Genomic DNA, 21897 nt, shown 5'->3' on the forward strand with positions numbered 1-21897 from the left:
GGGGCAACAGAACTAGAAAGGAAACAGTGAAGAAGAGGAAAAATGTTGCTGCACATGGGAACTATCAGTGGTTTCTGGAGAACAGTCCATCAAAAAGCTCAAAGGGTTAGCCAACACATAACTACTGCTACATACATTATGGGCAACAGCACACTCCACACTCCAGCAGGACACCAGAGACCCAGATCATCTAGGCTCCCACTGAGCCTCTTGACTGCTGACTGTCATTGTGTTAGCATCTCTAGACAGGAACAGCAAAAGGGAAAGGTGAAAGAAAACTGTAAAATATTTAACACACTCGCACACTGTAGTGTTCATATAAGCCCTGCAGTGCAATGAGCAGGACAGAAATTTTTCACATTTCTAGTGCACGTATTTGATGTTATAAGGGAAATAATCACACAGAGTTGAGGACACTTTCATAGTACTTGGGTTGCTGAGGACACACAAGTTTGAGAAAGAAAGATGGCACCAACAGTGCATGCCAAGATTCACAGAAGCCCTTTAAAACACTTCTTAGGAGAAAAAAAAAAAAAGAGAGAAAACCACCCACCAAAGGAAACACCACAACACCCAAACAGATCCCCAAATATCTAAGTGATTTTGTGCTGCCACCTCTCATATTACAGGAAATTATTACCTAGGCTAACGAGGGTTAGGATAATCCAATTTTAACAAAAAGTATAGTTAAATACTTTTGTTATTAAATACTTCTAGTGGATTTGGAAAGTTGTAACTTGATCAAGGAATTCCCCAAAATAATACAGGAATATTTAAATAAAAGACCAAACAAAACCAGAAAACAATGACATTAACGAAGACTTCTCCAGCTTCACGATCAGCAAAAGCAACAATTTCATTCCTGCTCTACAATCTGAACGCGAACTCCACAGGCCCGTGACCTTCCCACCCCTGTCCATGCCCCGCTCGGCAGGCGGGGGGTGCCGAGTCCCGCGGGCTGCGCCGCGGCGCCGTCCCGGCCCGGCAGAGGGCAGCATCCCCCAGCCCGGCTGCGGCGCCCGCACGGGAGGATGCGGCACACTCGCCAGGCAATCCCCTCCTCCTTCCCAAAGCCTTCGATATGTGCGCAGCGTCAGAGCCGAGGCAAAGAAACAAACCAGAGAAACGCAAGCGGTTCGTGCCAGCGAGCTCCCGGCCCCTCGTTACAGCCGCACAGCCCGGCTTGTTCCAACTTGTTCCCTGTAACGCGGGGCACTGGGGACTGATGCACACGCACTCACCGGGAGTTTATTCTCTGAAGACACAGATGGACAGTCTAATCAATGGGAGAAAAAGCCGTGGAGTTCAGATTGCCAGTGGAAGTTCAAACAATCCTACTTTGAAATGTAACTGTCCTGTTTATCAGGGACAAGCTCTTACAACCCTGCTGACGGGAGAGCTACATTACAATGAGCTACCAACAGTGCTCACGTGGGTTTTGATGACACCTTGGGTCCTTTTTGGACCCAACGCAATCTGATGCATCTGCTTTAAAAATATGCAGAGACAGACTTTTCTAAGTCTCTCAAACAACCTAAACCCTTAATAAACAACTTAATATAATCCTTAAAATCATCCAGCCTCATCATAATGAGCTCCTGTTATCTACATTACTGTTACAAAAGGCTTTTATTGAACCAATTACTTGAGCAGCATGGAACCTTTTGATTTCCAGCTTTAATTTGTGTTGGTTTAACTCTTTGTTCCCATCTCAACATATTCTCATTTGCAAAGTCATTGCCACCTTCCTGTTTTGGAAACATGTTCCTTATGCTGTCAAGACAAGCTCTTCCAGCCCCCCCTTTCCCTCACCCCCACCCCACCCAGCACTTCCCTCACCATTCTGACAGTACTTCCAGCTTTGTATGCACAATCTGGAGTGGCACCTACGTAACACTGTATAAAACAGTACTTTTCCATCTCCTCAAAATACACTGATGGTCTCAAAAGAGCATTTCACATTCAATCAAAATGAGATGAGGGATAGACTTATAAAAGCCCTGCTCCTTCTAGTTCAACCTCAAACTTCTCAACTGAACTCCAGTTACTTGCATGAAGCCAGCTGTGTACATCCAATCCTCTGAACAAGCCACTAGGAACTGAGGAAATAGGAAAACTGATGCATTTCTCAGCATACAAGAGATGATGCTTATTTCCAGGAAATTTTCTACAAGCAGCTTTTAAAATGCATTTGCTAATAACAGGTCACTACGTTAACCACTCCTCTACTACTTTACTGGAATTTTTATAGCGTATAAAGAGTCAGGCTTCAATTAAAAACAACCAAAAACCAGTGGCTAAAGCATTCCCCAGCCATTTCCTTAGACTGAAGGAAAATGAGAGCATCAGGTAAAAAACATTTTAAGTAGTAAAATAGTTCTACTTCTGCCTTCTTGAGTAAGAGCTAAATTACTATCGATATTAATTACAAATAGCAGCAGAAAGGTGGTTTCCTATGTGGAATTTTTGGTGTGGTTTTTAGCTTGCTTTTTTTTAAATGAACTGCAACAGCAGCATCACTCTGGACTGCAGGATTAGAACAGAAGTTTCTTCTTCGTTTTGGGTTAGTTTTTTTTGTTTTGGGGTGGGTTTTTTTTTTGAGAAGTGTACATGATTTAACTACTACTGCACTTCACTAAAACTGAAGCAATTAAAGTAGATTTTCAGACTCATGTAATAAGCAGTTGTGTTTTACCACGTGAATGAACTATGAGTCAAACAGGCACAGTTTTGAATTACCATGTACTTTGCAAAGAAGTAATGAGCATACAAATGTGAAAGGCCATTTCTGAATTGCAAAATAAAAACAGATCAAGTTCATCATTGTAACAGTACAATGACTTCAACAGATTTGCTACAAAGATAAATAAAAACCAAAGTGCAAGAACACAAGAAGTGTGACTGTTCAGTTCCATATTCACTGCTACCGCACCTGGCCCACCCACCACCCCCACAGCTGCAAGAGCCTAAGTCAGAATCACCTTCCCAGTCAGCTCAAAGGTAAAAGCTCTGGAGCTTGAGCTACACCACTCACACATCATCTGTCACATACATAACAGGTAAACAGAACATTCCTCACTGGTGCTGTCTTCACCAGGTAATAAAGACACTCAAAATGTGGGTGGCTAAACGCAACTATCTACCATACTTACTATCTTTCCAACAGGAAAGAAAGAATAGGGCACAGAGGAGCAAAAATTCACTGGAATGGAGTGCTCTATCTCAATGGCACATGTGAGAGAATCTTGAGGGGTGGCTGGCACACTCAGGCCCACCAAGATAAGGAAGAAGCAAAAATGTCCTCAAATTATTCATGGGCACAAGTAAATCCACTGTTAGAGCACACACACAGACAGAAAGAAGTAATTATTGTTCTCATGCCTTCACACAATGGAGGGGAGAGAACTCTGCTCCCAGGCAACAGGGGTCTTTCCCTAGAACACCCCAAGGACTGTTCATTCTCTGTTGTTGGGCATTTAGATGACTTCAGAAAATGCTGATGATTCCTGCCCACACTGACCTTTAAGACAGCAGCCTTCAGTTACACTTTTAGTATGTATTAGAATTTCATTAAAGTGTGTCCTTCCCTCCTACAAAGCCCAGATGTGGCAGGGTATGGTCTTCAAAAGACAACCTCTTTAAAAAAAACAAGGCGCCTTGCAAGGCTGAATATCACTTCAACACTGACAGTCTTCACCTGAATAGGGCTTTGATGTTTTACTTTTTTGGTCTGGTAAATACCAGTCCTAGAAATAAGATTCAAGTAATGTTATTACCACCTATGAAAGTATGAGTAATGCCTACTTACTGACAATAAATCAGGCTATGATTAAGCCTCAAATAAGGTGCAAAAAACATGTTCATGTTAACAAAGACCTGGTATAACTTACTGTATTCACAAGGGAGAAGTGATCAAGCACAGTGCCAACTAGTAAAACCAAACTGACTAGGTGCCACGTTAGATAATCAGCCAGTGAGCTCAGCCATCCTGAAACCTCACTTGAAGTAAGACAGGAAGCCTTTTGGGCTTCTGCCATCAAGAAATCTAAATGCCTCTGCCTACTGAAGGAATCGTGTTGGAGACCATATGTCCAACTACGAACAACCCTACGTTTATTCACCCACTGTTTGCTCCCACTGTTTTCATTACAACAGGAAACTATGCCAAAGCTGCTCCACTCCGAGGGTCCAGTTTCACGCGGAGCAGCCAAACAGAGCAAACATTTTGATTCCACTGCAGAGAGAAACAACTGCTCTCTTCCCCTTCTTCCAGAAGTGTTGAGCTGTTAAAGTATTACCATTCTATTTTACCTGCCTTTTAACAGGCAGCTGAGACAATTCAGCTGCTCTATGCTTTCCAACTCTCCATCCCAGCAGCTACCTCTTAATAGCTCCAGTGCTCATGAGATTTTTCCATGACCTGCTTTCACCCATTAGCCAGCAGCAAAGCACATCAGGTTCTACTGTGACCTGTGAATATGAGGAGGCAGAAGCACTCAGTAGCAGCAACCTGACTGATCAGCTCACTGTCACTCACGAAGCCACAGATTGAATTCTTCTCCCATAGTAAACAAGGGCAACAAAGCAAAACCGATCAGGAATGAATATTTCACTGCTCTCCTCCTATTAATCCTACCTGGAAAATTAGTCAGGTTATGATCATCAGCTCCTCTGTAATAAACCCACACAGTTCCAGGCAGGCAAAGAGAGTTGTGAAAGTGCTTTGAAGGGGTCTTATTTATAGGACTGATTTCAGAGAGCTATTCTCCTTTTTCACTGCCATATCTCAGCATCTCCAACCTAAACATATTCCATACCATATTCTCAGAGTCACTCCACAAGGGGCATAATTGAACTGTTGGAAAAACTGGTATTTTGCAGGCATTTGTCTTACCTGCTCTTCAATCAATTCCTAACCAACCATGCCCAGAACTGGTGCTTATTTGTGCCATGGATTAGCAGCTTTTACTTTTAAAACAGGAAGGGAAATAAGTAGAAACTTAAAGACTCAAGAGCTTCATGTAAGATTCATCAGCCTCATATAAACACCTCAGGTATGTGATATCCAGTGTCTTTGAGCACACAAACCCTGATGTATCCGGCTGAAAAACTACACAATTCTAATAACTTTTGGTTAAGCAATGAAATGACTCTGCATACTTGCTGTCTTAGAGCATGCAATACACACAAATAAAGAGTATCTCTGGAGATGCTCTGTATGTGAAGAACATGCCACAAATTTATACCTTTGTTTTGTATTTTACGTTAATTTTGGTGAAACTAGACAACCCTTGTAAAAGAGAGCAACCACTTCTGGCCCAGGCAGTCCTTGAGTCCTAAACTGTCACTGGTTGGGAGAACACCAAACAGCACATTGAGAGAAACAGTTTAAGAGAATCCTCCTGAAGTTAAATGCAGAAAGCTTATTATATCCTTGTAAGCAATACACAGTAACAGAAAACTTTTACTAATTATATTTTCTCATGCTTTAGATATGGCATATCATGTCCCTTTAATTTGCACCACTGTCACTTTTTACCACCTTCAACTTCTTTGTCACTCTTGGTGTCCTCACTCACCACCTTCAAACTTACTCATCTTCAGAACTCAAACAAGCCACCTTCAGTCCCAAAGGAGTCCAAAATACAGTATTTCTTAAGTTCTTTAGCTACAACCTCTGGATTTAACCAACCTCATGCTATCTTGAGTTGCACTGGGCTTCTTTACCACACAGTGGTTAGAAGCAGGAACCCCTGCCAAATTCTATTCTGAGTATTAAAACTTCAAACTTCTAAAAAGCTTGGTTCACAACCACAAACACATAAGTTGAGACATCATTTCTTCTGGCAAGATCACAAGATGAGTATTCTCTGCTTGCATCCCTCATTGGTTTTGTCAAATACCCTTTAAACCCACCTATAGCATATATTACTCACACACTCAGTCTCCTATTCCAAATGAAAGTTAGTCAATCTTTAAATCTGCAGACAACCACCCTTGCTTTGATACCTACCTAGTAGGTAGCTATTTCTTTGGCATTGCACTACACTTCAAGATTACACACAAAGGCAACGTCATACCATCTGCTGACAGCACCAATGTTAGTGATGCACCATTTTTTCCACTTCCCAAAGTTATCGTGACTGATTCTGCGGGCAGTTCCTCCACACTATAACCAGATGGCGTATCAAAGCCAAGTGTTGTATTATTAGCACAGCTCAATTGGCTCACCAGATAGCTATGATTTTACACAATCCAATTGTATATATAAAAAAAAAAATCTGCTTTTTAGTGAAGCCATGGAATGTTGGCAAAATTAAGTTCCTTGCCAAAACCCATCACGATACATCATTCACACATGCCAACTTGGAAGGGCTGTTTTCAACTATTTCGCACTCACAGGATTTCTGAAGCCTTTACTGTAATAATTTCCTATAAAACTGTTTCCATTTCTTCTACAATTTTAAACTCACAAAATTCCTTATTTTGTTCTACCCTCCACTTAAAGGAAGCACCCTCCTTTGGTCCTACCTAGTAATTTCTGCATCAAGTTTATACACAAAATCTTAATATTTTATTGAAATTTTATTAAAATCCGTTTCATTTTCATACAAGCTTCTCTATCACACTATTTCCTACCAACATCAGAGTTTTTAAACACACACAGTACCTCCAGAAGATTAAAACTTGCATTGTAACTTTTCCTTGTGCTTTTTCAGACATCCAGAATATAGGAACAATACAGCAGAAAGCCACCAAAATGGTCAATTGGTTTAAGCACAAAGAAGAAAGGTTCAGGGAACTGGGCATGTTCAGCCTGGAGAAAAGAAGGCTTTCCAGGAGCTAGCAGTAGGTTTCTAACATTTAAGAGGAGGTTACCAAGAAAACAAAGCTTGACCCTTGTTATACACAGCAGGAAGACAGAGAAGTTTAAACTGAGACAGGGAGAGAGGGTTTACAAAACCTAACCAAAGCCTCAAGTAACCTGGTCTGAAGTTGATGCTGACTCTGCATTAAGCAGGTAGCTGGACCAGGTCACTTCCAAAGCAAAAAATTCTGTCGTTCCCTTTTGGACTTGCAACTGGCAGGCTGGGAGGCACAGTTCACTTGAGGGAAATTCCAAAAACTGACAATAATGTGACTCTGAACTACAGTACCCTGCACAGCCCAGCGAGGAAACCCATGGGAACCACACAAACCCAGTGTCAGCTTTCCAACTTCAGCCACAACAACTCTCTTTGTGCTCCTGTGTTCAGGCACCTTGTGCAGCCACACCACTGTGCACATACAGAACAGAGGTGACCCAGAATTTTATGAGGACTCATGACTTTCAACTTGAACAACTTGGGAAAAAAAAACAAACCACAAAACCAAATGCTCATCTTTCTCCCTTGGCAATAGGCCAATGCACCACACAGGCTTCCCCTCTCTCAAGATACCATGCTTAGGCTACTGTCAGGAACAAGGTACTGGACTAGACTGATAATGCTCTTAGAGAGTTCCAGCAGCATGCCTCTAGATATTTTGAAATAAAAATTATATAAAGCAACAATTCTTTTGCATTATTCTTCCCAGAAATATTATTTGACAAAATTTAACATCACTTTAAATTTAACTGTTTTACCCAAAGTATACTACTGAAAAGACAAGCTAAGAATGTCTGCCTAAAAATTGCTTTTCTGGAAAAATTCATTATTTTTCATATTCTATATTTTTAAGTGACATGAACTCATTTAAAACTGTTACTTAAATAAAAATCATTACTGTAAGCTCAGCCCACGTGCCTGCTCTTAATAGTATCCATGGTTGCAGTGATGCAAATTTGCCTACCTACATCAAACCAAATGTGCCCACATAAGGAGAAAAAAATACCACATTAATCAGTACTCTTTGCGCTACATTAGGGCAAAGCAAACCAGTTAGACCTCAGAAGACAGGACAAAGTAGTTTAAGGACCTGTCCACCCATTGTGACTAGATCTTAATTCTGAACTAAATAAACCAGAGTTTTCAAAGCTCGAATTACAAATTATTTCTCAAATATGTGAAAAAAATTCATCTTGATGACCAAATTCTTCTCCTCCTTAATCTGAAATAGAGAGCAACAATAAATTGCTTCCAATACTCCTCCACCCAAGGTGGAGAAAGGGGAAGCATTTAACACTATTACTAATGCTATCATGCAATTTTCAATATTGCCTTACTTATATGCATTCATTTTCCTTTACATTTGAGAAATAGGTTTATGCACAAAAATCAAGGAATTTATTTTTCATTAAACTTCAACTTTGAAGTCAAATGCACATGTATTCATAGGGAAGCAGACTGCTCTTTTGAGCCCCACTTTAAACACACAGCTTTTGCTGAAGCTGCAAGGACTACAGCAGTGTTTAGTTAAATGAGGCCAAAACTTCCCAGGAAACAGGCAGGAAGGATTAAGTGCTGATAACTCCAGGTGGAAATGCATGATCAGTCTAAGCCCACCTAAGACTATGCTGTGCAGACAGGATGATCGCTTCCTCTCCTGTGCAGCATTTCTGTAAGCAGTCTCACTTAGCACTCAGAGCCAGGCTAAATCATACCCTCCCCCCTTCTTACTCCCCCTGTATGTATTCTCCTGGCTGAAGTTTTCTTGTAAGTTGTCTTTTTTTTAGTAGATATAGGAAGGTAAACAAATGCACAAAATAAAACTAAAGAGGAACAGCTTAATTATAAAAGTGAGAGTACTGCCCCTCCCTTTTTTGAAAGGGGTACCAGAAGATTAAGGGACACATCATTTAACCGAAGTTGATGAACTAATATACGATCCAAATCTCAGTGTATAAGAGAGATTACTGTAACAGAAATAAAGCAGAAATGCCACAAATGAATGTTATTAATCTAACATGATTTAAAAGGGTTTTATTTCCCAAAAACCCACAAATGTTCAGATACCAGAAAGATTCCTCTGAGGAGGTGACTTTGCCCATTCCAACCGGCCCATGCTTCCTTGGGTCAAACAGGCTGACAAGCATCTAGACCTTTTTCTTGTCTAAAAGCTATCACTAAACTCACACAATATCCTAAAGGACATTAAATTTTATTGTACTTCTTGAGAAGGTTATTTCTATGAACAAGTTTTATGGTTTCAACTTATCCAGAATAATGCTAGAAGTCAAAGCAGCTTGTTGAAAAAAAATTAAACCTGCAACTGTTTTCTCCCTCCAGAGAAGAGAGAGCAACATGGAACAGCAGTTTAACACTTGCAAGAAAATAAAAAGCTTCTAAAACAACTGGCTCAGCATCTCAATATTTTACAAATATACCACTACCACATGCTCTTTATACATCAGACTTCATCTTTAGCAGTTACAAGTGGACTGTATTAAAAACAATCATACATAAAACTTTATCCTATCAGAGAAATGATGACACTAAGCTATCTGAGTGTCTTCATCTCAAAGCAGCAAGATATCAAAATAACAAAGCATCTTGAAATATATCCATCCCTAACTAGACATCATCTTTTCTTTGATTATTATTTCAAACATGTCCTGATTAAAGATTATCCAAAACATCATTTGGAAATCCTCATTTTGGAATAAAAAGCAAACTACTATTTTATTTAAGAGAGAATTTCAATGTAAGAGTTTCTTACTGCAGAATTTTTGAAATAATTAATCATTCTACTACACCTGAGTTTTTCAGTATGTGCATAATTACCTCTTGGAAGAATTAACATCTATGATTGTTCTTAGCAACAACTACAGAATTTATGTTGGCAAGCTCTGCAGCTAAGTTAAAAAAAAGCACAACACTAGAAAACCATCAAGACATTTTCATTACAGGTAGACAAAAACTGGAAAAAAGATTCAATACAAACTTCCAAGATTGTAGGCATTAATCAAAAGCTTTATCATCTTACCTTTGTTGTTACAATGCATAAGCAATCCATCGTTTCAGCACAGCAGGTACTTTCCAAACATTTAAAAGGTTTATTTTCAATCACAGCTAAAGACCATCTCAACAGAATGAGAAAAAGCACACTTATTTAATAGTCAAAACAGTAGAATGCATGCCAGGTTTCCCTTTGGATTCATTCAGAGGTAGAAACACCGTGGAGGAAAAAAAAAAAAGCAGGCTAAAATACAAACGCTTTAAGTTTCATGAAAGAATCTTAACCTCTTTTGATTATCTATGTCTGAAAAACTTAAATTTATCCTTGAAAATATCCTATAAAAGATGTCAAATCCTATTCCATACCAGTTAAGTACCTCCTCGTATTCGATTTCATATACTCCTCTTTCAGGATTACCTAACACATGAGCATCACAGGGAATCATTTGATGAAATGCAATACAAAATTGTTTTACAGCAAAAAAAGTCTCAATTCAGCTTTTCTTAGCTGGTTACAATTTCTAAAATGAAGCGTTTGTTCAAAAATAGTTTTGGTTGCAAGCAAGTATTTCTCCTCTAACGTCATTTCAGCATTTGCAGACTGCAAAATAACTGATTTCTTAGGCTGTGATGAATGGAATATTCCAAGTAGAACAGGGAGAGAAGAAAGTGGCGAGGAAAGAGTAATGCATATTGCAAGAGAAATGCTATTTTGAGCCTTGAATTAACCTAGAATTTCATTTCCTTTTGTAAGGCTGTAATGCAGTCACAAGGCAAAGTTTGTATGCACAGGCATTGTCTTCTCAGCCCAATTAGCACATCTGGGAAAAGTCAAACACTTGGGCACAAGAAAACCTTCTATGTACTGTGAAACAGTAAACTGACAGTTTCATACATGGCTAAGAACCTTATGACAGTCACTTCCCCTCAAGAAATTTTGAAAACAACTAGTTAACTCAGTTTACACTATCTTGTCCTATTAGGTCTCCCACTAACACCTTTGCTACAAACACAATGAAGTATATTGAAAAAAAATCAATAAATCCCTTCAAATAGTGAAATATCATCTGCATCATTTTGCTTTTGGCCCAAGATGAACAACTACCCAAACTGATAAAGTTTTGCATCAGGAAGCAACTCTAGAATATACTAAGTATGTATCTAGAGCATTCTTATTGTTCCCTTGAGATTTTCTGCCACTTCACTCCACTTGATTCCCTGGCTCTGCCATATATAGAGGCGTGGGGAGACAGGTCAGAAAATTAAGTAAAGACATGTAAGAAATATGGAAACTATTCTATTTTGTCTGCAAGAGGTACCTTTACAGAACAGAGGAAAAAGGTGGACATTACAAAAATCCTTCTCCAGTTAAATATATATACTTTTTAATATATATTAATATATGCAAAAAACCCAACTATTAAAGGCAAGCTTGGCTGCATGCTAATAAAAGCAACTCTGTTCAACTTGAATGGATATTCAAGGTAAATCTTATACCACTCAGTCATCAAGCCCAGGATTTTTACCTTGTATGCCCAATTCAAGCCAGACACTTTTCCTTTTTAACCTGTCTACATAGACTGTGAAGAATTTCTATTACAAGCACCTAGGTGAATTTTTCAGTGCTGTAAAGCATCAGTGGGAAAAATATGCATCTTTCAGATTAATAAGGCTCAATCCAGACAGAACTCTAGAAGTTCCAGCTTTTTTTCCTTCCTCTTTCTCAGAAAAGAGGAAGAAAAAGAGTTCCTCTTGTAGCTGAATGCACAGGAGGTGCCCAACACACATCCTTCAGTTTCCCAAGTCTTCTGTTGGGAAGATTGAAGTTCAGAGAAATTAACAAAGTACAAGTATCCAAAACCATCAGGGACACTGACAGAACACATTTTAGGCAATTTGGCATGCGTTCAGTGCCTCACCCGAAACATCTTCCAGGACTAGTCCAAGACATCTGGCCAGTCCACATGTATGCTTCTTGGCAAATTTCACGTTAGAAGCTCCATTAGCTCACACAAACTCTGCCTGTCCCCTGCTCTGTTTATGAAGGGTAAAGATGAGTGACACCTTCTCATCGCTTGAATCATTCAGCCACACTGATTCAAGAGTACTTTCCTGCAAACTAACCTTGGCTACAGCCACTTATGTTCAGAGTCAATCACTACTTCTCCCTCAATGTTTTATTCTCTTGCCTTCTCTGGGTCTCTTTTAGAGCCAATTATCTTCACCACTACATTTTTTGCCCCTCCCACTCACTAGCATCCCCTTATCAAGGTTGGAGACCCATTTAGCCTTATCACAGTGAGCATGTAATGTCCTGCTAATGCAGAGGATGAGATGAGGAAAAGCAGCCCATCCAGAGAGGTAGAGAAGAGACATTTCTTAGTGCAGGATCTGTGGGTCAGGCTGCTCATCATCAACAGGCACACTAAACACACCAAGACAGAGGGCACAAACTCTCCTAAGCAGTATGCTTGAAAAGCAGCAACACATTCACTGCCCAAGTCAGAACAGCATGTGTACCTGAGCTATATTAGAGCCCTTTACCAACTAGGGCACCACTGTGATGGGTTTAAAGTCCTTCCTGGTAACTGCACAGCTCTCTCAAGACCCACCTTCAGCAAAGCACTGAGTGTCCACCCAGGACAGGGAAAAAACAGAAAATAAAAAAGATACACCCATACATACTGGTACAACAAACCATTTTGTAGCAAATACCAATACACATTTTCATAGAGTACACCAGTGGCTGAGCACTCAGAGAGCACTGTACATTAGGAAGCATCTCCTAGCCCCAAAGCAGTTTCTGCAGACTTTCCATTGGAAATACTGCACTCAACAGTTGCAAGGTTTAACATCATCATAAGAAACAACAGCACAGCTGCTTGAAGACAAACTTGCATGAGGATGTGTTAAATCTTGGAGATCAGAAGTAGTATGTTTTTTTCCAGGTGAGAAGTAGGTAAGGAAGCCAGAATGAAAACTCCTGCAACTAAACTGCATAAAATAACTTAGAACTTTCTTTTCTTTAAATTATATTGTGAGGAAGAAAAGAAAGATAAAGGGCACACCAAAATTTGAATCACAGTCATGAAACACAAGAAAACCTCCATTTATGAGGCAGTGAAGAATAAGACCTCTCCACACAGTACTGTTGGCCATTAAAATCACAATTACTCTGCCGAATTTGAGAAGTGTTGCTATGTATTCATGTCATGCAAAAACTTACTGAAAACAAACCTTGCTGTCCTGTTGGCTCCAAGTGATCTCAATAACAATCAGCAACAACCATTCTATACAGTTTGGCAAGAAGGAAGAAGTGCATTTTCATTCACTGCTATTTGTGGCATTAAATACAAAGGATGATTCTCAAGAGAAACACAAAGGAATATCAGAAACACAAAGGAAAGATTTTTTTCTTGCCTTAAAAGATCTACCAATTCTTTCAAGTTATGTTTGGCAGTCACACTCTGTGCCTTCACAGTCATAATCTTTTTCCAATGTGAGATCTTCCATCTACAAAGTCACCAGATGACTGAATAAAGGAAAACTCATGTACAGATAAACCATACATAGAAATAATTAATGCAAATTAAAACAATGCTTCAGAAAAACACTGATCTTGAAGATAACTCATTTCTTCATCTATCCACAACTTTAAAAGTGCATATGGTTAAATGCTAATTTGCTTTTAGATTCTATGAGAAAAACCCACATAACAGAGCTGTCACAGGTGTAACCAGAGAAGCAGGCTCAGTTCAGCTGTGTGAGGCTGTCAATTGCCCAACCTCAGCATATTTGAGGAGACATTTCAAAGACTCAGTAAAGATCAAGCACTATCATCACTGCAAGAATTTTCTCAGCTCCTTTAGTAAAGAAACCATTAATGTTGCCAGATGCTGTAACCTAATTTATCTAGCTACCTTTGAACCTGACTGCAAGATGTAATTATTACAAGTAATTTTGAAAAGCCATAAACAGATACTAAATTCACATAATTTTTTGTGACTTCTTAATTTGCTTCTGAATTGCAAAAGGTAAGTTTTTAGAAAGAGCAGGGTTTGATTGCCTGTGTATGCATTCTGCACTGAGCACAGGGGTTTTGTTTGCTTCACATTCAGTTTGACCAGAAACCTGCCATGGAAGACTTTTTTTAGCTTTGGTTCAAAACCCCAATTCTTGAAATCCAGGCTGTGCATGCAAATACGAGTGTGTTAGGCAAAATACCCAGCAAGCTAAATATAATTTTCCCACTGTAAAACTAACACAGATGAAACAATGAGGTTTGAGTGACCCAAGACTATCCACTGGCAGGTGCCCTGATAAAACAAGCACACCGTTTCTGCAGAGAAGGTGCTGACGTAAATAATGGGCAACACAAACATATGGATAGAAACATAAAGGAACAGTGTGGTAACAGGGAGCACGACAATCACACACAGCATGTCATCAAGCCAGCCTGTAATGAATTTTTGTAAACATCACAGCAAAGAAGGTATTTGAAAACAGTGCAACAGGTCTGGGATTTTCCCATCAACTTCTCATTATGACAGATGCAAGTAACTGTATTTGTGAAGGCCAGGTGAGGATATGGCAGTCAACAAAAATTAGAAACAGATCAACAGAACTAGAGTATCCTAACGCTTTAATAATATGTTCTATATTTGCAGGTATCGTGTTCTAAGATCCAAATTAACTGCTTGATGCATCATTTCATTTTGAATACAAACTGCTACTGATCAAACAGATTTTTTTTTTCATCCCACTAGCAACCACACATCCAAAGTTCTGTTCTCTAGACTATGCCAGCTCATCTTACTAAGAATGTATTCAAAACTATCAAAATCTTGCAAAGGTTAAAAAGGCATTACTCTTGCTTTATTAACAAAACCAATTCCCATCTTGTGGGTGAAAATTAAGTTAGCTTAACTCTACCCCTTTTCAAAATATTCACATTGCTTTTCTCCTTTTTACAGATATTAAGCACAAGCCTGCAGAACACCTTAATAGCAAAGAAGGCTGACAGGAGCTGTATTAGCAGGAGCAGTCGGTAATATCCAATTATTGCCCTGTACTGGGCACCTCTAATAGGGCATCTGGATAGCCATTCAGTTATGGGCCCATCAGTGAAACAAGGATGTTTACAGCCCACAGCAAGTTGCCCCTTAAGGAGAGAATGAGGGTGCAGGGTTTGTTTCAGCTTTTTTGAAAAAAATGTTCAGTGGAACCTAAAAGCAGTCTTCTAGTACCTACAATGAAGTTACCTAGAAGACAAGAGCCATATGCATGCCGCATGATGGAAAGGCAAGAGAAACCACAAATTGAAACAGATATCTTAATCAGAAATAAAAGCAAAGCTTTTTAATCATGAGGCTAGTCAAGCATTGGTACAGATCAGCTAAAAAATCTCATGGAGCTCTCGGCCTTGGAGATTTTCAGGGCTCAGCTGGTCGGAACCCTTTGCAATTGGGCTGACCTCAGAGACACCTGAACTATTTTGTCCTTCCAAGATGTTTAGAGCATTTCATCTCCAACCTGCCTCGGCATGTCTATAGCTTCAAATATTTTCCTTAGTTCCTCTTTTGTTTTCTTTTTTGTTAAAGAGACTGGTAAAATACTTTTGAAGACAGTGAGCCAGTCTCTCCACATATCAGACATTAAACACATGGGCACATGCTGATAAATAGGGAAACCCCAGACCAAAGTACTTCAGCCACCACTACTCACTAAACAGCAATCTGCCAGCCCAACTGTAAGACACTCCAGACCAGGTTCCACCTCTTAAGACAAAAGATTTCTTTTGAGACAGTGTTCAGTGGAGTTTTTCCAACATCTAAAATGAAGTGATGGCTACTGAGAAGTAAAAGTGTTTGTCATTTAGCTTGGATTAAAACAACCACAATTTTAAAACATACCCTACAGATTACAAAAAAAAAAAATAAAAAGAGTTGCAAGACAACTATTCAACTATTTCCTTCACAATGCATAACTCAAATAGGTCAAGGAGATTTCTACCAGTCATTTACATTTCTCCACGTATTTCTCAAACACAAGTTGTCCCACCTACAGATGGCACTACAGATCACAGCAAACAGCTTAAGGCTGCTCCTGCCTGTACACATACTTCTCCCACACGATTACTAACATGAAGAGATCAAGCTTTAGATGTCCTAGCTACTTTGCCAACGCATACCAAAAGCTCAGCATTTAATGCATATGAGAAAGATAGGCACCTTCTGTCCTTTTCAAATATAAACTTTTGTTACTGCTAGTCAGTAGCACTGAGAGGATTCACATTCCTTTCGTGTTTATTGCTGCCTTGAATATTTTTTTTTCCCCTCATCATCTTGTACTGGAGACTGAAACAAATAAAACTGTCAAATAAGGTTCCGGGAAATACTAAAGCATGGAAAAGAAAACAGATTGCTGTGAGCAGTAAAACCACAATCTGCTGCTCCAACTTGCTGTAATAGACTACCTGTGGGGATTACGAACTCCCATCTTGAGCCAAAAGCAGGAAGGCAAAAGCAGAACTAGGCTACGTCCCATTGTAAATCCTCAGGCACCCAAGCTTGTATACCAGGAGTCTATGTATATACACAAGCACACATTGCTACAAAGTCATTCCCAAAGTCAGCTGTGCAAGAAAGTTCTTGTAATACAATCCCTAATCTCCTTAGGAGAGCATTATATTCTCACTCTGAAGCAACTCTCACATATACCATCACAGTGTCAGCTGGAAGAAAACTCATTTTTCCCAGGGTAACTACAGCAAAAACACATCCTTAAGGTAAAATGAACAGGATTGAAAGGTATTACTTCCAAGGCTAACAATTTGCAAGCAAGAAAAACACATGCGACTCATCTCCTACAATCCTACTAGTCTGGCCAGCAAGAGAAAAGTAGTAAAATAACCTCAAAAGTGCATCTGGTGTGCCAATCTGGTTATAGCTGGTTAATGAGCTAATATTGAATGGGGCAGCTACACTGCAGGTCTAAAAAGCGATAGTTTCTGTTAAAAACATTGACTTAGAAAAAACTCAAATATACCAAACACAAGTTCCCTCCAGTTTCTACTAAGTTTCAGCAAGCAAACAAACCATTAAATAAACTCTCAATAATAAAAATTACAAAGAGAAAGTTTTATGTGTCAAAATACTGAAGGAAAGGTATATGAGGTATATGAGAAAAAAACCCTGAAGAACAAATTAAAGATGACAATATGCACAAGATATATATGAAAAATGTTACAATAAATGTATTTAAAAGCTAAACTAAGACACTCATAGATACTAGAAAAACCAAATGAACCCAACATTGAACTATAACTCTTCAAAACTGTCCATTTTTACAACCATAATGTGGAAGCAGTATTCTAACTAACAAAATACAAGGTAACATTTACTGTAGGTGACAAACTGTGAGAAAAGTTTGGGTTTGGGTCCATATAAACTAGCAACACCACCAATATATACAACTGTTTTTAAATACTGGCAGTAAATATCACATCTGACCTTCACATACTGAAGGTCAAACAACTGACTTCCACATGATACTATGACACTTGAGACAAAGTCTGAAGGCAGGCCGGTGGCATTGTCATACATGTTCAAATCTGGCCCACTTTAAGAAAATATTGAAGTAATCCACACTGTATCAGGTTCTGTTAGGTAAGACCATATACCACGACCACCAGACTGTAATGGAGAAGCATCACCAAGCCAACAGCTGAGATGAGAACATTCACTTATGTCTATCATGAGATTTCCCAAATTAGGCCATTCTTCAACACATTTGTCATCCCACCACAGTAACATCCCCACTGTCACTAGTCCAGTACCACAGATGAGTCCTTGGATGCCTGGCACTCCAGCAGCACATGAGAATTAAAACTAAAGACGCAACTTCATTGTTAAATTACACCTTCACATGCATCTTTTTTGAAAAATTCAGAAAGATACAGGAGTAACAAACTCTCAAGTTCGTTACATTGTTCCAAGGTGCATGAGACAGGAAAAAGAAACAACCATATTTAAGACAGTTACACTGCCTCTGTAGACCTTCAATAAGGGACACTGCCCATGTACAGCTATTTAAAACAGCTTTCCCAAGCCTATTACCATATTGCCATTCTAATGCATTTTGCATAGGCACAAAGTATTATCTTCCTTTCTCACATTTGCCTCCAAACACAGGAAAATTCTGTTTCCCAAGTAAGTGTTCAATTATTTTAAGCACCACAAAATCTTCCCATTGGTCTTCATTTCTTTTCTCAAGCTTTAGACCTTGTCAGTCTCTAAGTACTTGGATTCTTCTACTGGTTTTTGCACCATAGTACCTTAAGTTTTATAATATCTCCAGCAAAGCCTTATACAGACCCAGCAGAGCAGAACATTTTTCACCACACTTATGTCAATCAGGTGTTTCTTTTCATGTATTAACATGACATGGTTGACTCAACTTGATATTAAAAAAATGACACAGATCTTTTCTGATAAGCTGCTTCTTAACTATTGAACTTCCACGGGTGCTACTGAACTACCACCTCAGTGCAGGACATTGCACTGGTCTTGCTGAACAAGAGCCTGCCTGTTAATTCATTCAACTGCTCAAGGCTTCATTCCAGTTTTAGCTTCTGAAGCAGCAACACAACATTCTCCTCCCATGGATCAATTTATAGCTTAAGATATTTGCACTAACAACTCAACCAGGATGCATTTTTGGAAACTTTAAGTGATATACTATCCCAAAATATAGCCTGTTAAACCATGGCAAAGTTTGACTGAAGTCAGAATTCTTCACAGCTACTGTTTCTTCCTACTACCAGAAGTACTACCACATTATAGGGAAACTAAGTTTGGCAAAACTGTTAACAACTATGCTGGCTATTATTTGGCTCCTTTATTGCTTTCAAGGAACTAGAGAGACCATAAATCATTCCTTGTACCTGTTCAACTCTGATCCTCCTTTCCTGCCTTGCTCCTATATCAACCTTTTAAAAGATAGTTTGCCCATCTGCAGTTTCCCAGAGATTGATCTATCCTCTGTGACTAAAGACAATTGTAACGACTCTTAAACTGCCTCATTAAGTTCTTTGCACGTGTAAACAAGAAATGCATTAGAACCAGTTTATTTCAAAACATGCCAGCAGACAAAATAAACTTTGCCTATCCCTGCCCACACAACTGTCTACAGTCCATTTTGTTTCAGCTTCTCAGAGACTCCATTTCCACCAAATCTGCAGAAAGGTAAGTTCTACAGCTCTAAGCTTAAGATTTAGGTGATGTCAAACAAGTAAATAGCACAATGCTCTTTTTATATTATTTCTCATATACCCACAATTACTCCATTTTCTCCAAAATTGACAACTCTTTAGTCACCTTAATGAAAACTTTCTCTATGACACCAGCAGCCCTCTTAATGCAATTTCAGGTAAATAAAGATTCCAGAGAGTCATATAATTCAAGTTTTCCAGTGTATAATCAAGATGCACAAAAATCAAAGGAAAATAATCCATTCCTAGACTGTCAGTTCAACTCGATTTTAATCTCTCAGTGTTCAGTTACTTACAAATCTGAAAAATATTGTCTATCTAGGCTGCCCAGTTTTTTCACAAAAAGACATGTAATGAGTGCTCCTGGCAATGTATCACTGCTGACCCTGGCTAGGCTTAAAAGCTGGGGAGAGGAGGGCGTTTATTAACTAGTCATTTTCCACTTTGAATGAACACAGCACAAGTCTTGGATTTCCTCTGTAGTTTCCTTTAAGGCATTTCTGACACATTTCATATTAGCCTCAATATGGCAAATTTCAGAAACACTACAATAAGCACAACAACTTTTTAACTGCACAATCTCACTACCAAATCAGGAGTGCTTCTGCTCTGCAGCTAAGTGGGCTTTTTTTACACAATCCCAACAGCCTCTGAAACAGTTCACTCAGCAAGGCACCCTAAGCACCTTATCTTGCTGGGCAATACAAGCTTCCCTACAAGCTGCACCAATAGTTTTTTGGCTGATCTCCCCCAGTGCTCTTCCTGAGTTCTATTACAGTTTCAGTAGAACACGTCATCACAGTACACTGCCTTCAGTTACCACAAAAAAGTTCACACCCCTTTCCCAATGCTATCAGTATTAAGGACGCACTTCAAACAAAGTTCACCTCTTTGGAGACAAGTAACAGGTGTGATTCAAATAAATAAATAAAGCAAGCAATGTTGTAACTGTAACTTGGGCAGAGATGTTGATTTCCTGAAAACATGCATTAAGGTGCATTTCCCTGGTCAGTTTTCTCACCACTCACTAGTAACAACTGGATTGATGCAGTTTTCAAAAAAATAGTCCTTCCAAATCACAGTTGTACAAGTAGCAGATAATTTCTTACAAACAGACTGTAAAATTTACTATCAGAAAGACACACCTTCAGATTTCCCAAATTACTAATGAAGTAATGACTGAACAGTTGTCAGCATGGATGAGTACAGGCATACAAAGCTTGTCAGCAAGGTTCCAAATTCAGAGCATAAATCCAATTTAATGGTCACTTAATGGTATATGTGACAAACAAGTTTATAAATTTTTGACTAAGTAAAATGCACACAACAAAGATCTAGATAATTAAATCCCCTGTGACTACTGATCTTAATAATGTAAGTTTTCTATGGAAATCAATATTTTATAAAAATGTAATAATTTCACCAAGAAAAACAAACCAGATTTCTGTATCATACCTCTACACTCGGGCTAAGGCTGCTGGGCAGTGTTTCTGATGTCACTGTTGTGCTGGGAAGGCTGGAGAAGTCCCAGGTATTCACAGGCTGTATTGGTTCAGAGGGCTGAGAGCGATCAATACATTTTGGATTGTCCAGTAAGGTCACTTCATAAAATTCTTGAATATCTAAAGACATGAAAAACAAAAAAAAAAAGAGCAGTCAGACTTTGTAGTTACTATAACATTCTGATTTTAATATAATCTACCCCTACAAAACAAATTAGGTACCTACTACTCTACTGGTTAGTGATGAAGCTGTAACACCGAGCTCACACGAACTTCCCCACAGGACAGACAACTCACTCTCTGTGCCCCATATCACAGAATTTAAGTGGCCCCACTCACTCTGGAATTCTGCAGCAGGAAGAGCGGAAGCATATGGAATAACTGCATGTGGAATACTGGAAGGGATGGCTGTCTATGCTTCAAATTATGCTATACAATAATTTCAGCCAGTGCAGCCTCTGGTTAGGTGAAATCTAATGTTTAAGGGCAGTATTAGGTGGTCTCTTTTGTGGTATACATATTTTCATGGAAATATAAATATAGTGATGAAGTAACAAGAGTGAATTTGCAGTAAGTTAGGAAAACGATCAATCAGGCTGTTTTTTCACTAAGTAACAGAAAGAGGATGAAGCTTTAGCAATATGAAATACAAGTCATACTTATGAGGTAATGAACAGCTTTTCCTATAACCCTGAAGACTCCAGTGGAAACTTCTGGGGAAGAAGAATCTGGCTACGTTAGTGTTTTTTATTCCTTGACATCCTATGCACCACATGAAGTGCCAATAAAAATAACAGTCTAAAGAAGCATCAAAGACTTTTCTATGGAAGTATAAGGATGTGAAACACCAAAACAACTATCATCACATCCATAAACACATTTTTAAAAAAATCTGAAAAGGTATAGGCTAAGAGAAGAAAAGACAAATGAAAAAGCTGTCTTGCTTCAAAGTTAAAATCTGCTGAACAGGAGTTGTAAACTCACATATTTAATTACACCAACTTCACAGAAGACAAGCATACAGACATGGTTAGCTCAAATAGCAAACAGGACCCAGCTGTGAATAAGGAGGACTCTAATCTGCAGAATCTTGTAGCTTTTCAGCAGCTTCTCAGTCAGTAACCAAGGCACAATAACTAATTTCTTTATAGAGCTGCACCATAAAAGAAAGACTACACAAATAACAGACATCTTACTGTCGCTGGTGTTCCAGTCTTAGGTTGGTTTTTTTTATGTAGACATTGCACTC

The 21897-nt window shown here is 39.0% G+C and overlaps 1 protein-coding gene across 12 annotated transcripts in view; it reads right to left on the minus strand.

The window, feature by feature from the left end:
- The window catches only part of DLG1 (discs large MAGUK scaffold protein 1), a gene marked incomplete at its 5' end in the record, with an annotated part of 144316 nt that overhangs the window by 110396 nt on the left and 12023 nt on the right, over positions 1-21897 (minus strand). For all 12 annotated transcript variants that reach the window (XM_084267337.1, XM_084267338.1, XM_084267350.1 and 9 more), the window contains one exon: positions 20602-20768. In XM_084267337.1, the coding sequence (XP_084123463.1) occupies positions 20602-20768 (167 nt within the window). The remainder of the gene's footprint in view (positions 1-20601; positions 20769-21897) is intronic.

Source organism: Gallinula chloropus (genome assembly GCF_964237585.1).
Source record: "Gallinula chloropus genome assembly, chromosome: 8".
Lineage (NCBI taxonomy): Eukaryota > Metazoa > Chordata > Aves > Gruiformes > Rallidae > Gallinula > Gallinula chloropus.